General features: G+C 39.0%; 1 protein-coding gene across 2 annotated transcripts in view; it reads left to right on the forward strand.

The window, feature by feature from the left end:
- Positions 1–7,123: 7,123 nt before the first annotated feature.
- The window catches only part of NBAS (NBAS subunit of NRZ tethering complex), a 395,596-nt gene continuing 383,364 nt past the window's right edge, over positions 7,124–19,355 (forward strand). Inside the window, exons 1-6 of one of the 2 annotated variants that reach the window (XM_024242131.2) lie at positions 7,124–7,534; positions 10,112–10,166; positions 11,924–11,960; positions 14,615–14,692; positions 15,215–15,262; positions 17,151–17,194. In XM_024242131.2, the coding sequence (XP_024097899.2) occupies positions 7,418–7,534; positions 10,112–10,166; positions 11,924–11,960; positions 14,615–14,692; positions 15,215–15,262; positions 17,151–17,194 (379 nt within the window). In that variant the 5' untranslated portion in view covers positions 7,124–7,417. The remainder of the gene's footprint in view (positions 7,535–10,111; positions 10,167–11,923; positions 11,961–14,614; positions 14,693–15,214; positions 15,263–17,150; positions 17,195–19,355) is intronic. The other variant, XM_054548369.2, reaches the window with a different exon arrangement.

A 19,355-nucleotide genomic window follows, 5' to 3' on the forward strand; every position in this document is an offset into this window, starting at 1 on the left:
AGGTTGGAAGAGAGAAGTGTGTGTATAGGAGGTGTACGCATGGATGCATATGTGAGTTTTGTATTAGCTTAATGATTATTGCATCACCTTATTCCAATAGGAGAAATTTCTCTTTATTGTGGTTTATATTTGTTATTTATTCTGTCCTTCCCTGCCTCAAATGGACAGTTTTCTTAATGTCCTTTATTCTGTTTTATGGTTTGGAAGATACATGTTGTAATTCTTTCTATCCCTTGTTTGTGCTTTTTAAAATTGTAAATTTACCTTTTCCCCCCAATATGTTATTATGAAAGTTTTCACATATAGTATAGTTGGAAGAATTTTACCATGAACACCCATGTACCCACCAATGAGATATCATTAGTATTTTACTATACTTGCTTTATCACATCTTTCCATGTATTTATTTATCTTCCACCTATCCATTAACCTATCTTATTTTCTGATGCACTTCTGATGCACTTCAAAGTATATTACAGATAGTTTACCTTTGCTTTTAAACCAAATAAAACTAAAAAGCTATTTTCACTTTTAAGTCAATAATCGATCAATTTACCAATGTATTTTTTTCTTTTTATGAGATGGAATTTTGCTCTTGTCGCCCAGGCTGGAGTGCAGTGGTGCAATCTCGGCTCACTGCAACCTCCACCTCCCGGGTTCAAGCGATTCTCCTGCCTCAGCCTCCCAAGTAGCTGGGATTACATGCACCCACCACCACATCCGGCTAATTTTTTTTATTTTTAGTAGAGATGGGGTTTCGTCATGTTGGGCAGGGTGGTCTTCAACTCTTGACCTCAGGTGATCTGCCTGCCTTGGCCTCCCAAAGTGCTGGGATTACAGGCATGAGGTACCACGCCCAGCCTACCAATGTATTTTTACCAATGTATTAGTCCACTTCTTGCACTTACTTGCTACTGATTTATGCATTTGTTACTGTATGTGCCTCTGGTAAGGCCTATTTCCCAGTTTGATGTTCTGTATAATTTGTGAGTGAGAAAATTGGGGGGAGGAAATGGTCTGTTTGAATTGCATCGCTAATTAGTGTAAATGAGAGTTCAGTAAGGGGCTGGACATTGTTTCTTTGCTAAAACCATGCATGAGCTTTATATCTATTTTTGCTGCCAAGATATATTATAAAAGTCTTAGAATATTTATGGAAGGATTGATTGGGATTCTGCAGGCTTTCTAGAGAAAATAAAATTTCTTGAATTTCTCTTGGTGTTATTTTATATTATGATTAAAATTTATATTCTTCATAAAGAGCTAGTGCACCATCCAATCAAATACAAATGTATGACACCTATAACAGGTAGTGTTTAAATGCCCAAATTCAATTTTACTATGCAATTTCAACTTTAAAATAGAAGCAACTTCGTATGATGATCTAATCTCTTTTGCCTCTAATATTGAAAAGCATAAAAGGGTTAAATGCTGAATCATTAATGGCTTTTAGCTTAATGGACTTTTTAACTGATAGGAGCTAAAAGGCTGAGCTCCTACTAAATGAATCTATGAGCTAATGACAGCTATACATTGATGAGTTGAAAGAAGAAAAATGATTATTTTTTTTGTTTTTCTTTGAGACAGAGTCTTGCTCTGTCGGCCAGGCTGGAGTGCAGTGGCGTGATCTCGGCTCACTGCAACCTCCATCTCTCGGGCTCAAGCAATTGTCCTTCAGGGCTCAAACCTCAGCCTCCTGAATAGCTGGGATTACAGGGGTGTGCCACCGTGCCTGCCTAATATTTTTTTTTTTTTTTTTTAGTAGAGACAGGGTTTCACCATGTTGGCCAGGCTGGTCTCGAACTCCTGACCTCAGGTAATCCGCCCACCTCGGCCTCCCAAAGTGCTGGGATTACAGGAGTGAGCCACTGCACCCAGCCAAGAAATGATTCATTTATGTGAGATGATGTTAAGTTTTTGTCTAATTCTAAGATAGAATGTCTGTGGTCATCAGCAAAGTGAATGAGGATTATATTCAGTTCAGTTGAAGTACACTTGATATGCTATGAGGCTAGGAAGAAACAGGACAATTTTTCTAAATTTTTTTTCCTTTTCATCAAAGGCTTATATCATCATCAGATCACTACTCTTTAAAGTGGGTAAATCATAGTACCTTCTCTGTTAGACAAAAACTATTTCATTTGTGGCTTTGCCATTACCAGCATGTGACCTTGTTTGGGTCACAATGATTTAGAGCCTCAGTTTACTAAAGTACATGTGTATCTACTTGTAGATACCTGGTTTAGTGCTTGAAGCAGGGTAGGTACACAAAACATAGTGATGATGATAATGATGATGATGCGTATTTTGAAACTGTCTCAGATTTTATTTATCTTATTTCCTTAAGCAGTTTACAGTTACCATTTGTGTTGGTTATTTGGAAAACATAATTTTTCTTTTCAGAATGATTTATTCATAAAAAAGAAACTGAGAGAGAAAAGAAGATGGGTGCAGTGGCTTACACCTGCAATATCAGCACTTTGGGAGGCTGAGAGGTGCGAGGCTCACTTGAGGCCAGGAGTTCAAGACCAGTCTGGGCAACATAGCAAGACTCTGTCTCTCCAAACATTTAAAAGAAAAAAAAAAAGACATTCATGATTTCAAATATTTTTGAACCAGAGATGGACTTTCAGCTAAATTAAGGAGTTGATTAGATGATCATAATAGTATTTGTCAACCAAACTCTTACATATAATGTATTTAATTTTCCTTTGACAGGTTGATAATACCCCAGTTCCACATGTTGGTACTCCTGGTCATCCTTAACTGTTTATTTTCACTTTCAATCATCTAAGTGCTCCATCTATATTTTTAAGTAATCCTTTTCCATGCAGTTCTCGGTAACATGTGGTAGTTTAAACAAAAAGCACAGGATCAAGACCTGAGGACCTTGTCTGAATTTTAGCTCTGTTGTTATCCTAGATTTCTCTAAGCTTTAATATTCTTATCTGTGAAATAGAGATTGACTCTGTCTTCTGAGTCTGTCAATTTCAGCAGTGGCTGTGAGGACGGAAATGCTCAGTAAGCCATGAACACTCTCAATTATTAACTAATAACACCAATCTGTCAATTCAGAAGCAACATTGCAGAGATCCATACACAACATACAGATTCTAAATTCAGTAAATCTTTAGCTGGGTGGGTGTGGTGACACGTGCATGTAGTCCCAGCTATTTGGGAGGCTGAGGCAAGAGGATCGCTTGCATCCCGGAGGTTGGGGCTACAGTGAGCTGTGTTTGCGCCACTGCACTCCAGCCTGGGTGACACAGCAAGAGCCTGTCTTAAATAAACCTGCCTTAAATAAATACATACATAAATAAATAAGGTAAAATCCTTATTCCAACCCGTGTCTGATATTCTATATTTTAAGGTAAAATAAAATAATGCAAAATCCACTGGTAGAAACACCAAAAGAGGGATGGTTTCAATGCCTAGAAACTCAAACTAGTTGAAGCATAAAAGAGAATGAACTAGATCACTTACCTGGGAAGATGGAATCATACAGGTGTCTCTTGTTTCAGGCGTGCTTGTATCAGGTGAAGTCTCTACCTCTTTCTCTTCTCAGTTTTTTTCAATGTATTGGTTTCATTCTCTCACTATACAGACAGGCTTTCTCTCTGTAATGAATAAGATGGATGCTAATAACCTCAATATTCTTCAAACTCTGACCCAAAAAGGCAAGGAGCCTTTTCCTCCATTTGCATCTTAAAAAGAAAAAATCCCAGGGAAGCGTTCTCAACCTGATGCTCAAAGTAACAGGAATGGAGTTCTTTGGGTCAAGGGGGCAGAGTTTGGGGATTGGTGGTAACACTAGGAATTATCTGACTTGAGTGAATGAAGAGCAGCTAGAACAGTCTCCAAAGGAAGCAAAGGGCCTGGGCAGACAAAAATGAACAGTGTCACTACAAGCATGAGGGAGGAAAGGAGAAGAGAATAATGACGAACAGAAGAGTCTTGCTATCCTTGTAAAATGCTCACCACCTCTTCATTAAATTACCCACTCTGCTGTTTAGGATTAGTGTGACAATCATCTCAGTTTGCCCATGACAGTCCTGTTTCATGGTTGTTGTCCTAGCATAACTATTAAAATCATGGCTTTTTCTTTTCAAAAGTATCCCAGTTTGGATACTTTGCTATATAGTCACTGTAAACGAGACCAAGTAGCAATTTGGCTTCAGCCACTCAATTTGTTTTAAGTCATCCTATTCCTTTGATTCAGTTGAACTTGATCAGTTCTTTGCCTTTTCTTTTCCAACCCGTGTCTGATATTCAACATTTGGAGTTCTTCTTGTGACGTACACATTCTTACCACCTTCTTCCCTTTTATAGGTCACCTCACATTTCTCCCCTTCCAGGAACTCTTCTGGATTTTAACTAGTGGTGCTGAAGGTTTAACAACCCACTTACCTGCTCAGAGCATCTCTGCTAGTAGAATTTTTCTTCCAGGGATTGCTGCAAGTTAAATGTATACTCCCTCTCCAAATAGCGTAGATTCATCCTGTGACACTTCGGTTGTTGTTTCTTCAGAGTAGAAGTTCTCTTCCAGGCATGACTTTATGTTTTCTGTCCTTTTGTACACGCTATGGTAAGTGGAGTATGGATGAGGATGGATAAAACAATTAACATAGTGTGAGGCTGGGCATGGCGGTGCGTGCCTGTAATCCCTGCACTGTGGGAGGCCGAGGCAGATCACTTGAGCCCAGGAGTCCAAGACCCCCCATCTCTACAAAAAATCATAAAGTTAGCCCAGCATGGTGGCATGCACCTGTGGTCCCAGCAACTCAGGAGGCTGAGGTGGGAGGATTGCTTGAGCCCAGAAGTAGAGGTTTCAGTGAGCTCTCTTTGTGCCAATGCACTCTAGCCTCAGTGAAACAGTGAGACCCTGTTTTCAAAAACAAAAACATACCGACAAAAATGGTGTGATGATGGTAAAAGAAATAAATTCTTCATGATGTATTTGCAGTGGTCCCCTTTGCACACCACCTAAGAAGGAAGCATCCTTTGCCAGTTTGACCAGCTATGTCCTGGCTTTCACAGATTGAGTGAAAGTGGTGAAGAGAGTGATGAAACAGAAAGCAACCCCAATATCTGTCTGAGAAAGGATGAGACAGGGAAGAGGAGTAAAGAGCCAAGGAAACTTGGTGTGGAGAAATAGGTGGGGTCGTACTGAGGTACTGGAGGACTCCAGTAACCAGCCCTCACACCGCATTCCATGTGCATGGTGTTCCTGCCTCTTCATGTTCTACCACATGCAATGTGGGCAGGGCTCCCTGGAGGTGTACAATTTGTCAGCCTTGTGGGGTAGGGAGAAGACACGTCTGGTGTTCACAATGAGGGGTTTGATTGAAAGGCACAGCTGCTATGCAGAGAAATACTATGGGGAGACAATGTGTAAAAGATTTTCTGGGAAGTCTGTCATTTATTCAACAAATAATATATATTTTGTCCTCTGCTCTATGCCAGACACTGTTATAAATTCTGGGGATATAGCAGGGATGGATATAGCATTTGTATGCATATAGATAGAGCACCTGGCATGGCTTACCTTTTAGTGAATGGAGACAGATAATAAGCAAATATGTTGTATAGCCGTTTAAATGATGACAAGTGTAATGGAAAAAATAATAGAGCAGCTCTGGAAAGCTGGAGTTGGAGAATGGTCATTGCAAATTTAAAAATGAGCAGTCAAGGTAGGCTTCAGAGAGAAGATGACATTTGAGCAAAAACTTGAAGGAGATAAGGGAGGAACCGAGTAAACATCTGGTAGAAAGCCTTCCAAGTGGAGGGGACAGGCTTTGCAGAACTCCTGAAGTTGATGTGTGTCTGGTGTGTTCAGAAATAGAGCCAGTGTGGCTGAAGGTAGTAGAGGGAGCAGGAAAAGAGGTGTGAGATTTAGGAGAGCAGGCAGATGATGTAAGGCTTTGAGGTCATTAAACTCTGAGAGAAATGGGAGCTGGTTAGAGGCTTCCCAGCAGAGGCTTTTAATTGCATCACCGCCTAATGCATCTTGATGGATATCATGAAATATAATTATCTCAAGGGATATTCAATATTTGTGTTTCTTTTGATGTGAAACAGTGTAATACTTTGTACAGTATATATTCATTCATGTTACAGTAGGCTCTGCTTATAACTGTCCACAAAGAGGTATTTGTTGAATGAATGAATGAGTGAACAAACGGGGTTGACCTTTTCGCTCCCTCCATGCGGGTTCTCAACCTATTATTTCAACTTTATTGCCCCTACACCCTTTCTCAACTTGGGTTCTATTCACTCGTCTTGTTGAGTCCTAATTAGGAAAAAAAAAAAAAAAAAAAAAAAGGCAGGCTAGTGGGAGCAGGGAAAAACAAAGAGATAAGGCAAATAAGCTATACGTCTGTCTTTCTTCATGGTCCAAAACATATAAACAGAAGGAAGAAACAAATAAGCCATAGGTCTACTTTTCTTTATGGCCCAGGACATATGGCCCTTCTACACAGATAACGTACTTAACTCACAAACTTCCTGCTTACCTTCAAATGCCTCAATTTCTCAAACACTTCAGCTGACAAAAAAAAAAAAAAAAGAAAGAAAAGAAAAGAAAAGAAAAAGCAAGTTAACTCCCTGCTACCTTGGTGTTATCAATCACTCCAAGTTCCAGTCTATAAAATTCTCAACAAGCCTTTGTTTCCCAGCAATGAGCTCCTCCTCTGCTGATTCGGCCCGCTGCTCCCTGGCAACGAACTTTCATAGTTTCTTTAATCTGTCTTTCTTTATCTACCACTGTCTTGGTAAATTCTTTTACTCCCACACTCAGAAAGTAGTCACTCACTGGCGACGCGTTGAAAGAGTTCTTTCAACTCTGTATTTCTGCCTCTGTCTCTGCTCATTCCATTTCCAGCTACTTGAAATGCTTCTCCAGTGGATTAAAATTCTGCCTATTGTTAAAGACGCAGGGACAAGCTCCACGTCCTCCAGGAAATTCCTGCAGACTCTGGCCTTCGTTGCCTTTTCTGAGCTCCTGTAGCATTCTTCCTCTGCTACCTTTCATTGGATAACTTTGGTTGTTTATTTTAAAACCACTGTTTAAACTCTCTGTACGTGTTAGGCAAAGAATACACAAATGAACATTAGCATTTCAGTGGGGTACCTTTACCATTTCTGTTTTATAGAAACTGACTTATAAGAGAGGCTCAATGACTTGGCCGATCTCATGTAGATTAATGAACAAGGAGTGTATCAGGACCGGGAGACAAGTCGTTCCCAAGACAAGCAATAGTCCCTGTCCTTCCTACTGATAAAAGGGTTAACCTAGCATTTCCTTGCCGCGGTCAGTTCACTCCCTTCCCCGTGAATCAAAAGCGGCCGCGGATAGAGAAGCTTGTCCTGTGAGGGATTCCGTAGAGACACTCCTCCGCTGCCTGAGTCCCGGGCGAACATGGCGGGCCCCGAGTCAGGGCCGGCTTTGAGTCCAGGCACTGCAGAGGGTGAGGAGGAGACGATTCTCTATGACTTGTTGGTCAACACCGAGTGGCCACCGGAGACTGAAGTACAGGTGAACCAGGCCCGTCTACAGCAGCAGCCAACTTGGCGCGGGCGCTTCGTGGGCAGAGCCACGTAGCAGGAGCCACGTAGGGGAGTGGAGCCGGGTGGATGGGGGACTGGGGCCCGTTGGCTTGTGCGGTCGCCTTGGCAACGGCACCTTGGGCTAGTGGGGGTCTGGGGCGGGGTGGGGTGGTGGTCCCTGAGATTCTTCCTGGGCTCAGAATTCGGTTGTTGGGGGCTGGAACTTCGTGCTCTGGGGAGCGTACGATCTCACTTTGGTTCTTAGTTTCGCTCTCTGTATTCGGAGGAGAGAGGATTGTTAGTGTCGCTCTCTGTATTCGGAGGGGAAGGCACAGCACTGGACTCGAGGGTCCTTTCTCTTATCTGGACCCTTGGTGGTCCCTTCTCGCGGTCTGGCTAGGGCTAGTCTGGGCCGACGCTCAACTGCGGTGGGAGAATTTTCCAGGACCTTACAGTCTTCAGCATCTGCCAGGCTGCTGCAGAGCGCAGAATCTGAGCCTTCACCCATACCTGGGGCTGGATCGCGCCAGGTCTTGTGTGTTTCAATAAAGAGCATTTAATAAGGGTGTGCCTGTCCGTTCGTCCGTTTCGGTGTCACAGGTGCTGTGCTAGGTGCTAAGGATACAGAGATGAATATGCTTTCGTGGAGCTTCTCGTCTAGAGGGGAGACAGTCCCGTAAACGTTTTTCATAACCTAGCGTTTTCTGCGCTATAGTTAGCGATGTGAGCAAAATGCCACGGAAGTGCAGAGTAAAGAGCTGCTGACTCTTCTCTAGCGGGTTGGGATCTCCGCTAGAGAAGGGTTATAGAGGCTGATAATTTATAGACTGGATCTTGGGATTATCAGTTGTTTGGTAGTGAGGGCCTCCCGGGTCTGTGATGAAGAGTAGGAACCATGGATCCATGTTTATTTTATTTTAATTTTTTATTATTATTTTTTGGATCCATGTTTATTTAACAGATATTTATTGAGTGCTTAACACGTGCCAGTTACTGTTTTAGACCCAGAGGAAGCAGCCAGATCGAAAAGAACCTTTATTAAAGATTATGTAGTCCAGCCCATATGAGTTATCTTACATTTTTTCTGAGTGTTTCTTTACTGGAGAAACGACTCATTTTTCAGCCCAAAGTTTGTATTTTTTTCCTCTGTAGCCTCTTTTCCACTGCAGTTTGTGCTTATCTTGAATAATTTATTTTGTAGACGGGTAGAGATCTGCATATATTAGTTTAATTTCAAGTACTTAGTTTGTCTTAATGTGAATATTTTTTGGGTTATGCAGCTAGGAAGCTGTTGCTGAGGCAGCTGGTTAGATAAGTTTCCACTCCTTAACACTCATTGGTTAATTGCAATACTGTTTCAGAATGCTTACCATAAATTGATTCCAAAAAAGTAACCACAGAATTAACTTACTTTGAAACCCTTAGTACTTTGTTTTGTGTTTGTGTGTTGGGGGTGGGGGAGTTCAATTGATTTCTGCATTCTATCGATTTCTGCATTCTGTTGATTTCAGCTGTTGAATTATAAGCTCTTGGAGGGCAGACATCTGATTCATCTTTATATCTCTTCCCAGGGCCAAATTGTGTCTTGCATGAATCCAACAATCAATTCATGTTTATTGAGTGAAATAACTTTTCTGTGTTTTTTAAAAAAATCTGTCTACACTTACTGTATGTCCATTGTGCTTTTCTTGACAGCACTTTAGTGCATCTTATGCAGTGCCTAGCGTCATGAACCTACCCACAGTGTGTTCAGTGTATACTTATGGAATGGAATTATTTAATATAGCAATTACATATCTGTGTATGTTTTGTTAGTAGCATTGTCTGTATAGATACACAACAGGTAGTCAATGAATTGGCATTGGAGATATGACCACTTTTCCTGTGAGCAAAACTTACAGCCTCAATAGAGTGTGCTGAACTGGCAACCAGTATGGTCTTTGGCCTTGACTTCTCTTGTCTGTGGATTGGTTTTTGATTTGGAAACAGTTTCCAGCTTCAATCCTTGTTCTTTCCTGCAAGGTTAGTCCTGACATGTGCCTCTGCTATGCTCACTTTACTCCTATTCTCCCGCATACTGCCTAGCTCTGCTATGCTCACTTTACTCCTATTGTCCCGCATCCTGTGTCTACTTTTTTTTTTTTGAGACAGGGTCTCACTCTGTCACCCAGGCTGGAGTGCAGTGGCATGATCAGGGCTCACTGTAGCTTCGTAGCTTCAACCTCCTGGGTCACCTCCGCTTCCCAAGTAGCTGGGACTATAGGCATGCACTGCCATGCCTGGCCAATTTTTGTATTTTTTGTAGAGATGAGGTTTTGCCACGTTGCTCAGGCAGGTCTGCTTCTGGGCTCAAGCAGTCGGCCCACCTAGGCATCGCAAAGTGCTGAGATTACAGGCATGAGCCACTGCACCTGAACATTCAGTCCTTAAGTAGTTTTAAGACACTGCTTCCCTGTGCCCAAAACTCTGAGTATTAGTAAATAAAAATAAGTTTACATATTGTATAAGTAATACTAGTCTGATACTAGAAGATTCAAATGTAAGTGTTTTTTGTTTTAAATTCCAGCCTAGAGGCAACCGAAAACATGGTGCATCCTTTATCATCACGAAAGCAATTCGAGGTAAATATAGCTTATTTCTCTACAGTAATGATATGGTTAACAGTTAGAATGTGTTCTTTAGACTTCTGATGTGGAGCCTAATAAAGGTAACGTGTTATCTGAGTTCAATTATATATATATTTATATATACACACATATGTACGTATATGTATACATTTGTATATTTACACATGCACGTTTTTAGCTCTAATGCAGCTTGGAGCTAAAGTATATAGCTTTGGTTTAACCATTATGGATGTATTCTAGAACAGGTATCCTCAATTCCTGGGCCATGGACTGGTACCAGTCTGTGGTCTGTTAGGAACCAGGCTGCATAGCAGGAGTTGAGCGATGGGTGAGTGAGCATTACCACCTGAGCTCCACTTCCTGTCAAATAAGTGGCAGCATTAGATTATCACGGAAGTGCAAACCCTATTGTGAACTGCACGTGTGAGGGATCTAGGTTGCATGGAAAAATTGTCTTCCACAAAACCAGTCCCTGGTGCCAAAAAGGTTGGGGACCGCTGTTCTAGAAGGAATGAAGGTCAAAGCCAGTATGAGTCTCAGAAAGTCTGTGGACGTTGAAGGTGAAAATACACTGAGAGACTATTTTAAGGGGTTTATGTGATGTTTCAGATACATCTGGTCAGAGATACTCAAATTACAGATTTGGTAAGCCAGGGTATTCATTTAACTCCTGACAGATTTTACGTATGAACTAACAAGAGTCTGAGAAAGGATTGAGCACTAGGTTTACTGAGCTGGTGCCATGATGGGTTTACCATATTCATTAATAGAGTCCTTTTATCAGACTAGAAACGTAGGTGCCGTTACTCCTTTATGATTTTAGATAAGAAAACTTGCTCAAGGTCATTCATTTGGAATTTGACTGCATGTCTTTCTGGCTCTACAGTCCATCCTTATACCAGTGAATTTAAGTTCCTTATAAAGAGAAAATTCATTTTCACAGAAGTACTTGAAATTAACTATAATCTTCTGATTATCCTTTTATCTTCTGATAAAATTACAGTTAATTATGGTTAATTTTATCTTCTGATACAAGAAGCACTAGCATATTCAGTTTTCATAATGACAAATGCTTTTAAATTTTGAGAATTTAGAAAATGTGTACATATAATAAAAATTCATTGTAGAAAATACAGACACTATAGATAACTACAAATTAGAAAAAAATTTGTCCTCATCTTATCACCTGGAGAGAATCTGTTATTCTTTAGATATTTTTCCATTGGTATATACCTAACTGGATACACAGGTACACACATACATGTACATTTAGAATGATAGAAAGCATTGTTTTTTCATAGCGTGTTAGAGGTTTTGTTTTCTGTGGGCTTTCCCATTTTAGGTATTATTATTTTTAAAATATTTGCTATAAAGTGTAAAATACAGCTTGTTTTAATTTTTTACACAACTATTTTGGTTTCTAAGGGGTGATTATTATAACTTCTAGTCCATGGTTTCATGAAAGCTTCTTAGATTAAATTTAACATCTCAAACTGCTTTTATTTCTTCAACAGGAAATACTTGAAACTTTTGAATAACACACAAACTTGGAATTTAATAAATATATGACCCTGTAAATGTTACAGTGTATATTAGGTTATATTTAGTCTCTCATTTTAAGAGTTGAGTTCTTTATTTTTTTTAATGACTCACTGTGTAGTATATTTCAGATTTCTCATCTATAAATCTAATTTGAAAATGATTCTTAACAGCTGATTTATATTTGGCTTTGCCATTTCTTTTGATTACAGATCGTTTATTATTTTTACGCCAATACATCTGGTACAGGTGAGTCTTTGGTTCTTCAGAGAAACAGTATGAACATCAAATATAAACAATATTATTCTATATATGATTTGTTTTCATAATTGAATTCTAGATCATGATAAAGTTGCTGACATTCAGGCAAACTCAGTATGAGACATTTCAAACATTTAGGTAGAATCTGACAAGATATCTCAGTAGACTTAGGGTAGTTTTTGTTCCCTTAGTTACTATTAAGAATGTCTCATGACAATTTCTGCTTCCTCTGATGACTATTCTCAGGCTTATCTTGAATGTCCATATGAAGCATCTGTAGCTTGCATATCTTTTAAAATACATTTTTGTTCTTGTCACATCATCTCACTTGTGGTTAATATTCAACTGCTGTGTATCAGAGAAGGTTCTTTAGGTTTCAGTTCTTGTATATTTTTTAATTCCTTGAGTGTTAAGTATATTTTCAGGCATGATGCTAATTTCCAGCTTTAGAAAGAACAAAGAAATAATTATTATGACAAAAAAGTTATAATTCTGCTTTTAGATACATGTGTAGGAATTGTTTTATAGAATTATTTACATAGATTGCTTTTTCGTTGAGGGTATCTTGTCATAAAGTTCCAGAGATAATATAGTTCCATAAAAGAGACCTTTGGCATTTCTCTAGGACTTGCTCCAATGTCTTTCTGCTTTTACTCTATGTATGTGTGTGTGTATGTGCATACATGTATATATGTACGCATATTTACAATTTCTATACTTAATTGTATCACTTTTTTGTGGGTTTGGCATATGATAGGATAGAGCAATGAGTAGGAAGAGAGAGTGGAAGGAGAGGATAGGAGTGTGGGAGGTGGCCTGTGTTTTCTGACTTCTCTAGGCGACAGTTTGTTAGTCCTGAACACCCTTGGATAAGGTGTCAGGCTTGTCTTGTTCAGGTTGCTACTTGATAATTCTTTTTGTTATTTATTGAGAAGGAAGACTCAAGAAGTTAGCTCTGATACAAGCCCTATCCTCTGTGTGAGAACCTTATGATCAGACATCATAAGTAGGTATCTTTTTGTCTCCCTTCCTCCTGAGAAGCCTTTTTCCTTGAATCATTGTACAGGTTGCAAATGCACCATTAAGTGATTAATCTGTCTCATGATATGCTGCTTTCAAAAAGATTATAGTTTAATTTGTGCTGTTGAGTTTATGGTAATTAAACCCAAAGGTTTTGGGGTCAATATTTGTTTCAAGTGGCTTTTTCTTATTTTTTTAAAAAAGTTCTTTTCTTTTAATTATGAAATATAAACATACTGAGAATTATTGGCAATATAATAAACCTGTATCAGCTAGCTCTTTTTCTTTTTATGCAAAATGTTACATCTCAAGTCCTTTCCCTTTTTCTTTTCCCTTCCCTTCCAGAGGAAATTATCATCCTCATATAGACAGTATTCACATACATGTTTTGTATCTTCATTATATTTTTGTAACTGTCTTTTGATATTATTTTGTGTTTTAAAAAATGAGCATAAATGTACTACATGTATATTACTAATTTTTTTTTTTTTTAAAGAGAGGGTCTTATTGTGTTGGTCAGGCTGGAGTACAGTGGCTATTCACAGGCAAGATCATGGTACACTGTAGCTTTAAACTCCTGTGCTCAAGCAATCCTCCTGCCTCAGCCTCCCGTGTAGCTGAGACTATAGGCACATACCATCGTGCCTGGCCACTAACATTTTGGAATCCTATTTTGTGTTTTCTGATTTCCATAATGTATTTTTTTTCTATTTTTCTTTCATGAAATTATGTTCTTTATTCTTCTTTTCCATCTGTTTTCTTGATTTCTTCAGGTATTAGTCCTCTGATTTGCTCTGTCTACTTACTCACTTATGATGGGTAGTTTCATGTCTTTTGTGAATGGTTTTATTTTGAACTTAGGCTTGCAGAGTCTTGCATCACATGAGTAAAGTGAAATTGTAATCTGATCTTGCATATAGTACAGACTTGGACTTTTACTTTTTCATAGGAGATTTTATTCTTATCCTCCACAGAACCATAGTTCCAGGGAGAGAAGAGAGTCTTTAGTCTCCCTGGGCCTATGGTGAGGTGTTTCTAGTTCTCTCAATGACCTGGTGCAGTCATTTGAGCATCCTGGCCTTTGCAGGAGTCTCACTTCCAACTCCTGTCCTCTCTTTGGTTCAGTAGCTCATTTCCTATCTCGCTTGCTAAGTCCTGTTTTGAGTTCTTGTCTCTCTCTTTACCCTGTGCCCAATTCTAGCTTTCAGTGACTTTTTCATTTCTAGTACTTGGAAATTTATCTTTCTTTCTTGTGAGTTTAACTCTATGCTAAAATTTGTTTTTGTTACAGTTGAGCCAGAGTTCCTAGGTAGTTAGAGCAGAAAGGGTTGGTATAAGTGTACTCTGCTCTGTTATTGGTATGCTAGATGTCTGTTACCTGGGAAGTACATAACATTTATACCTTTGAACACACCACTGTGTTTTTTGGAAATAGATAAATATATATGGTCAAATTTCAGCTACCAAATAGTAACTTTGGGTTTTGGGTTTGCTAATATTCAAATTTTATATTCTAATGGAAAAAAATCTATGTCTCTCTCTATAAGTATATGTGCTATTTGTCTGCATATATGTGGTTTTCATGATTAGATTTTAAGCTAACTAATGTGTTGTGATTTCAGCCCGGCACCTTTTTTGCTCCCTGATGGACTGGTTCGCTTGGTTAATAAACAGATAAACTGGCATTTGGTACTTGCAAGGTAAGGAAGTGTAAAATTCATATGTTTTTCTATCTGGTTTAGCTTTTACATTTCATTATGGATGTTAATTTTGGAATCCTTATGGCTTTCAGTCTTGATTTTTATTGTATGTAAATCTCTTTGTTGCAAATATTTAGTATTGTTTAAACTTTTTTCTTTTTTAGAGAGAGGGAGAGAGAGGGAGAGAGGGAGGGAGGGAGAGAGGGAAACAGGGAGAGAGGTAAAGAGAAGGAGAGGGAGAGAGAGTGGGAGGGAGCGAGGGGGAGAGAGGGAGAGAGATGGGAAGAGTGGGAGAGAGAGAGCGAGAGAGAGCTTAAACATGTTAATTCATGCTGTATTAAATCATTTTGTATGCTTTTGTACCTATATCCTCATCTAATTGTAAGGTCAAAAGATGGATAATTAAAGCACGTGAACAAATTTAAAAATGATTTTTAACTTATTAAATAATTCCATCTGTGTTGAAAACTGCTATAGATATTCATAATAGATTTTCTTCCCCCTCTTTCTTCTCCATAAAAGCAATGGAAAGCTTTTGGCTGCTGTTCAAGATCAGTGTGTAGAAATCAGGTAATTATTAATATTATTCATATTCAAGATTTCCTTTGAGAAATATTTGTTACTCTATAAATGGAAACTAAGATTTTTATAGGAGGTATATTTAAAAGGATTTTATTATTAACTCACTTAATTTTGTGAGTGTCAAACACCAACTTATGCCTGTTAAAAAATTAAGGATGCTTTCTCAGAGTTATATGCTTGTCTTTCTCCTTCCCAGATCATTCTGTTGCCTCTTAAGAAGTTTTACTTTCTCAGTAAATGAGGCCTATCCTCCAGAACTCTGGAAATCACTGTTGTGTGACTATTTACTGCTACATCAGCTAAACAGACACTCAGGAAGGTGTAAAAGAGTAGGGATGGTTCAGCACTTTGGGAGGCCGAGGCGGGCGTATCACAAGGTCAAGAGATTGAGACCATCCTGGCCAACATGGTGAAACCCCGTCTCTACTAAAAATACAAAAATTAGCTGGGCGTGGTGGCACACACCTGTAGTTCCAGCTATTCGGGAGGCTGAGGCAGGAGAATTGCTTGAACCTGGGAGGCAGTGAGCCGAGAACTAGTTGCAGTGAGCTGAGATTGTGCCACTGCAGCCCAGCCTGGCGACAGAGCGAGACTCCATCTCAAAAAAAAAAAAAAAAAGGTATGGTTTTGCTCTGTTGGTACAAAACTGTAGATTGAATATGGGTGTGCAAAAGATCAAAATTACATATTACTTGAGACCAATTATGCTGTCTGTCCTCTTGAGACGTTCAGTGGTATTATATACACATCTAAAAGACATCTCTAAGCTGGACTTTTCAGGTGTTTTATTTTTAAACAGTGTATCAGTTATGAAAGAAATAGCAACAATAGCAACTGAGAAAAATGAGTTCATTCTTTGGGAAATGTTATTAGGAAGATCATATGGAAGAGAAATATATTTACTGTTCGTTAAGTGGAAGTGGACCATTACAAAGGTCTTCATTATCGTCATCTTCACATGGAGTGGGCTGAGGAGGAGAAGGAGGAGGAGGAAAGTGGTCTTGCCGTCTCAGAGTGGTAGAGGTGGAAGAAGATCCACACAGACATGGACCTGCATAGTTGAAACCTGTGTTGTTCAAGGGTCAATTATAGTAATTCCATAATATTTCACTGAGTGCACATAGCAAAGTTTAATCTCTTTATACTGGCTATTATTTTCCTCCTTTATAAATGAGACCATACCAGTTTTTTTGATATCTGTATGTATCTGTAATTATTTCCTGGGGATAACTTTATAGAAATAGAATTGTTAGGTCAAATGCTACAGACATGAAGGTTTTGGATAATTGTTATTAAATTATTTTCTAGAAGGTTTACCAGTTTTCATTTTTAAACATATTTTATAATAATTATACTACTTGGTATATATTTCAGGATTACAGATTTAAAATAGGTTGTTGATTTAAATATGGTGACCTATTAAGGCTGTTTGATTTCTTAAAATAAGACTTTTTTCCCCTAAGTGATCAAACTTTGTAATATGATACAGACCAGTGGTTCTTAATTAGGAATGATGTATCCAGCAAAAAAATATTTTTGCTTGGGCCCCATCCCACATTTCTTGATTCAGAACCTTTGGGAATGGGGACCAGACATCTCTATTGTATGAAAAGACCATGGTAAATTCACTTAGGCTGTGTCACTATATTCCATATATATGTCTCCATACGATGTAGCTCCATATCTGATGCAATAAGAAGGTTGGAAGAAAATATTGTCACGACAAAAGGGTCATAATTGAAGCACAAAACCATGTCTGAGAGGAGATATGATTGAGCGTTGTATATAGAGGCTGTCTAGTCCACAGTATCTGGTATTTTATGGTTCTATACAGTGTTATGATGAAACTTTTGCCTTGATTTTGCATGTTTTACAGGTCTGCAAAAGATGATTTTACATCCATTGTTGGGAAATGTCAAGGTGAGAGTTTCCGAAATATTTAAAGAATGAAAATTTCAAATGTGCAATGGTTTACAATGTTTATTAAAAGTTAGAATAGATATTAAATATTAACAAGGATTATCATGACTATTAAAATAATTTAAAAAACTTTTTTTTTAGTGTCTTAAGTATTTTGCTTTAAAATGGTTCATTTTAGTGAGATTTGGAAACTGGGTTCTAAAAAAGTCTAAGCCAGTTATGGGATGAAGTATTTTTAACTGTCTGTAGCCCTTTATTTTGCATTAAATGCAGAAATAAATAGGTGTAAGTTAAGAGTTAGTCAGATACAGACTAGTTAAAAAGTCTAGGATTTGGTCTTTTTTTATATATTCAGCAAAAATTTACTGACTGTAATTTATGTGTATGTGCTGTTTTGCTGGGTGCTTGAGGTATGATTGTGACCAAAAAGACCTGCTCCTTTATCTCATGAAGCATATAGATGCGCAAATATATAATTATAAACTTCAACAAATTTAATTAAGGAAAAATTAAATCCCATGGGATTTCTTAACCAGGGGTGTCAGATGAGATGGCTGAGAAAGAAAAATGACTTTTGGAAAGCAACTTTAAGAATGAGTAGTCTGGGCGCAGTGGCTCACGCCTGTAATCCCAGCACTTTGGGAGGCCGAGGTGGGCGGATCACTTGAGGTCAGGAGTTTGAGACCAGCCTGGCCAACATGGTGAAACCCCGTCTCTACTAAAAATACAAAAATTAGCCAGGCGTGGTGACACATGCCTGTAATTCCAGCTATTTGGGAGGCCGAGGCAGGAGAATCACTTGAACCTGGGAGATGGAGGTTGCAGTGAGCTGAGATTGAGCCACTGGATTCCAGCGTGGGCAACAGAGTGAGACTCCGTCTCAAAAAAAAAAATAGAAAAGAGAGAAAGAAGGAACCTTATGGGAGAAAAAAAGGGTGGTATTAGATAAATGCATCTATTACCTATGTTTTATTTACAGGACCTACAGTTCCATCTGTCTGATCTTGTGTTAGTTTAACAGTGTAATTGTAGGAAGTATAATGATGGTAATTGTGGTTATTGTGTTGATGACAAACATTTATAGTGTTCTGACTGTGTGTCTGGCACTGTATTTAGGGCTTTACATGATTTTCTTGTGTAATAGAAATGAAGCAGTATAAATATTTTATCGTAAAACAGTATTAGGATAAAATAAATATTTGACATCAATAGAGAGCAAGGAGGTGGGAGGCACTGGTAGTTTTCGGAGCTGCAATATGGTGATACAGAAGATTCCCCCACTCCCTCATGGAAATGGTGTTCTTTTTTTATTTTTATTTTTTGAGATAGGGCCTCACTCTGTTGCTAGGCTGGAGTGCAGTGGTGTGATCATGGTTTACTGCAGCCTGACCTTGTGGGCTCAAGTGATCTTCCTGCCTCAGCCTCCTGAGTAGCTGGGACCACAGGCATGCACCAGCATGCCTGGCTAACTTTTTATTATTTTTAAATTTTTTGTAGAGATGAGGGTCTTGCCTTGTTGCCCAGGCTAGCCTCAAACTCCTGGGCTCAAGCAGTTCTCCTGCCTCAGCCTCCCAAAGTGCTGGGATTATAGGTGTGAGCCACTGTGCCCAGCCTTTGAGAGAGAGATTATCACTGTACTTGTACTAAGTGCCATGGTGGAGAAGAATCACCTTTAACTTAATTTTACCAAGCCCTGGGAGCCTGTTTATTTATTTGTATAGTAATTTTATTTATTTATTTATTTATTTTTTGAGACAGGGTCTCAGTCTTTCGCTCAGGCTGGAGTTCAGTGGCATGATCATGGCTCACTGCAGACTCAACCTCCTGGGCTCAGGTGACCCTCCCATCTACGTTTCCCAGGTGGCTGGGACTACAGGTGCATGTCACCATGCCCAGCTAATTTTTTTGTGTTTTTTATAGATACAGGGGTTTACCATGTTGCCCAGCCTGGTGCACTCATGGGCTCAAGTGATCCTCTCACCTTGGCCTCCCAAAGTGCTGACATTACAGGCGTGAGCCACTGTGCTCAGCCTGTTTAAATAGCTCTTTTATTCCACTTGTGTACTTCCGCCATCACAGCCTTAGTTCAGGCTCTTAACATTTTTTACTTGGTTTCTTACAACAGTCTGCTGACAAAGTTTTCTTCTGTATGCCCTTTAGT

The sequence above is a fragment of the Pongo abelii genome, chromosome 12 (assembly GCF_028885655.2).
Source record: "Pongo abelii isolate AG06213 chromosome 12, NHGRI_mPonAbe1-v2.0_pri, whole genome shotgun sequence".
Classification (NCBI taxonomy): Eukaryota; Metazoa; Chordata; class Mammalia; order Primates; family Hominidae; genus Pongo; species Pongo abelii.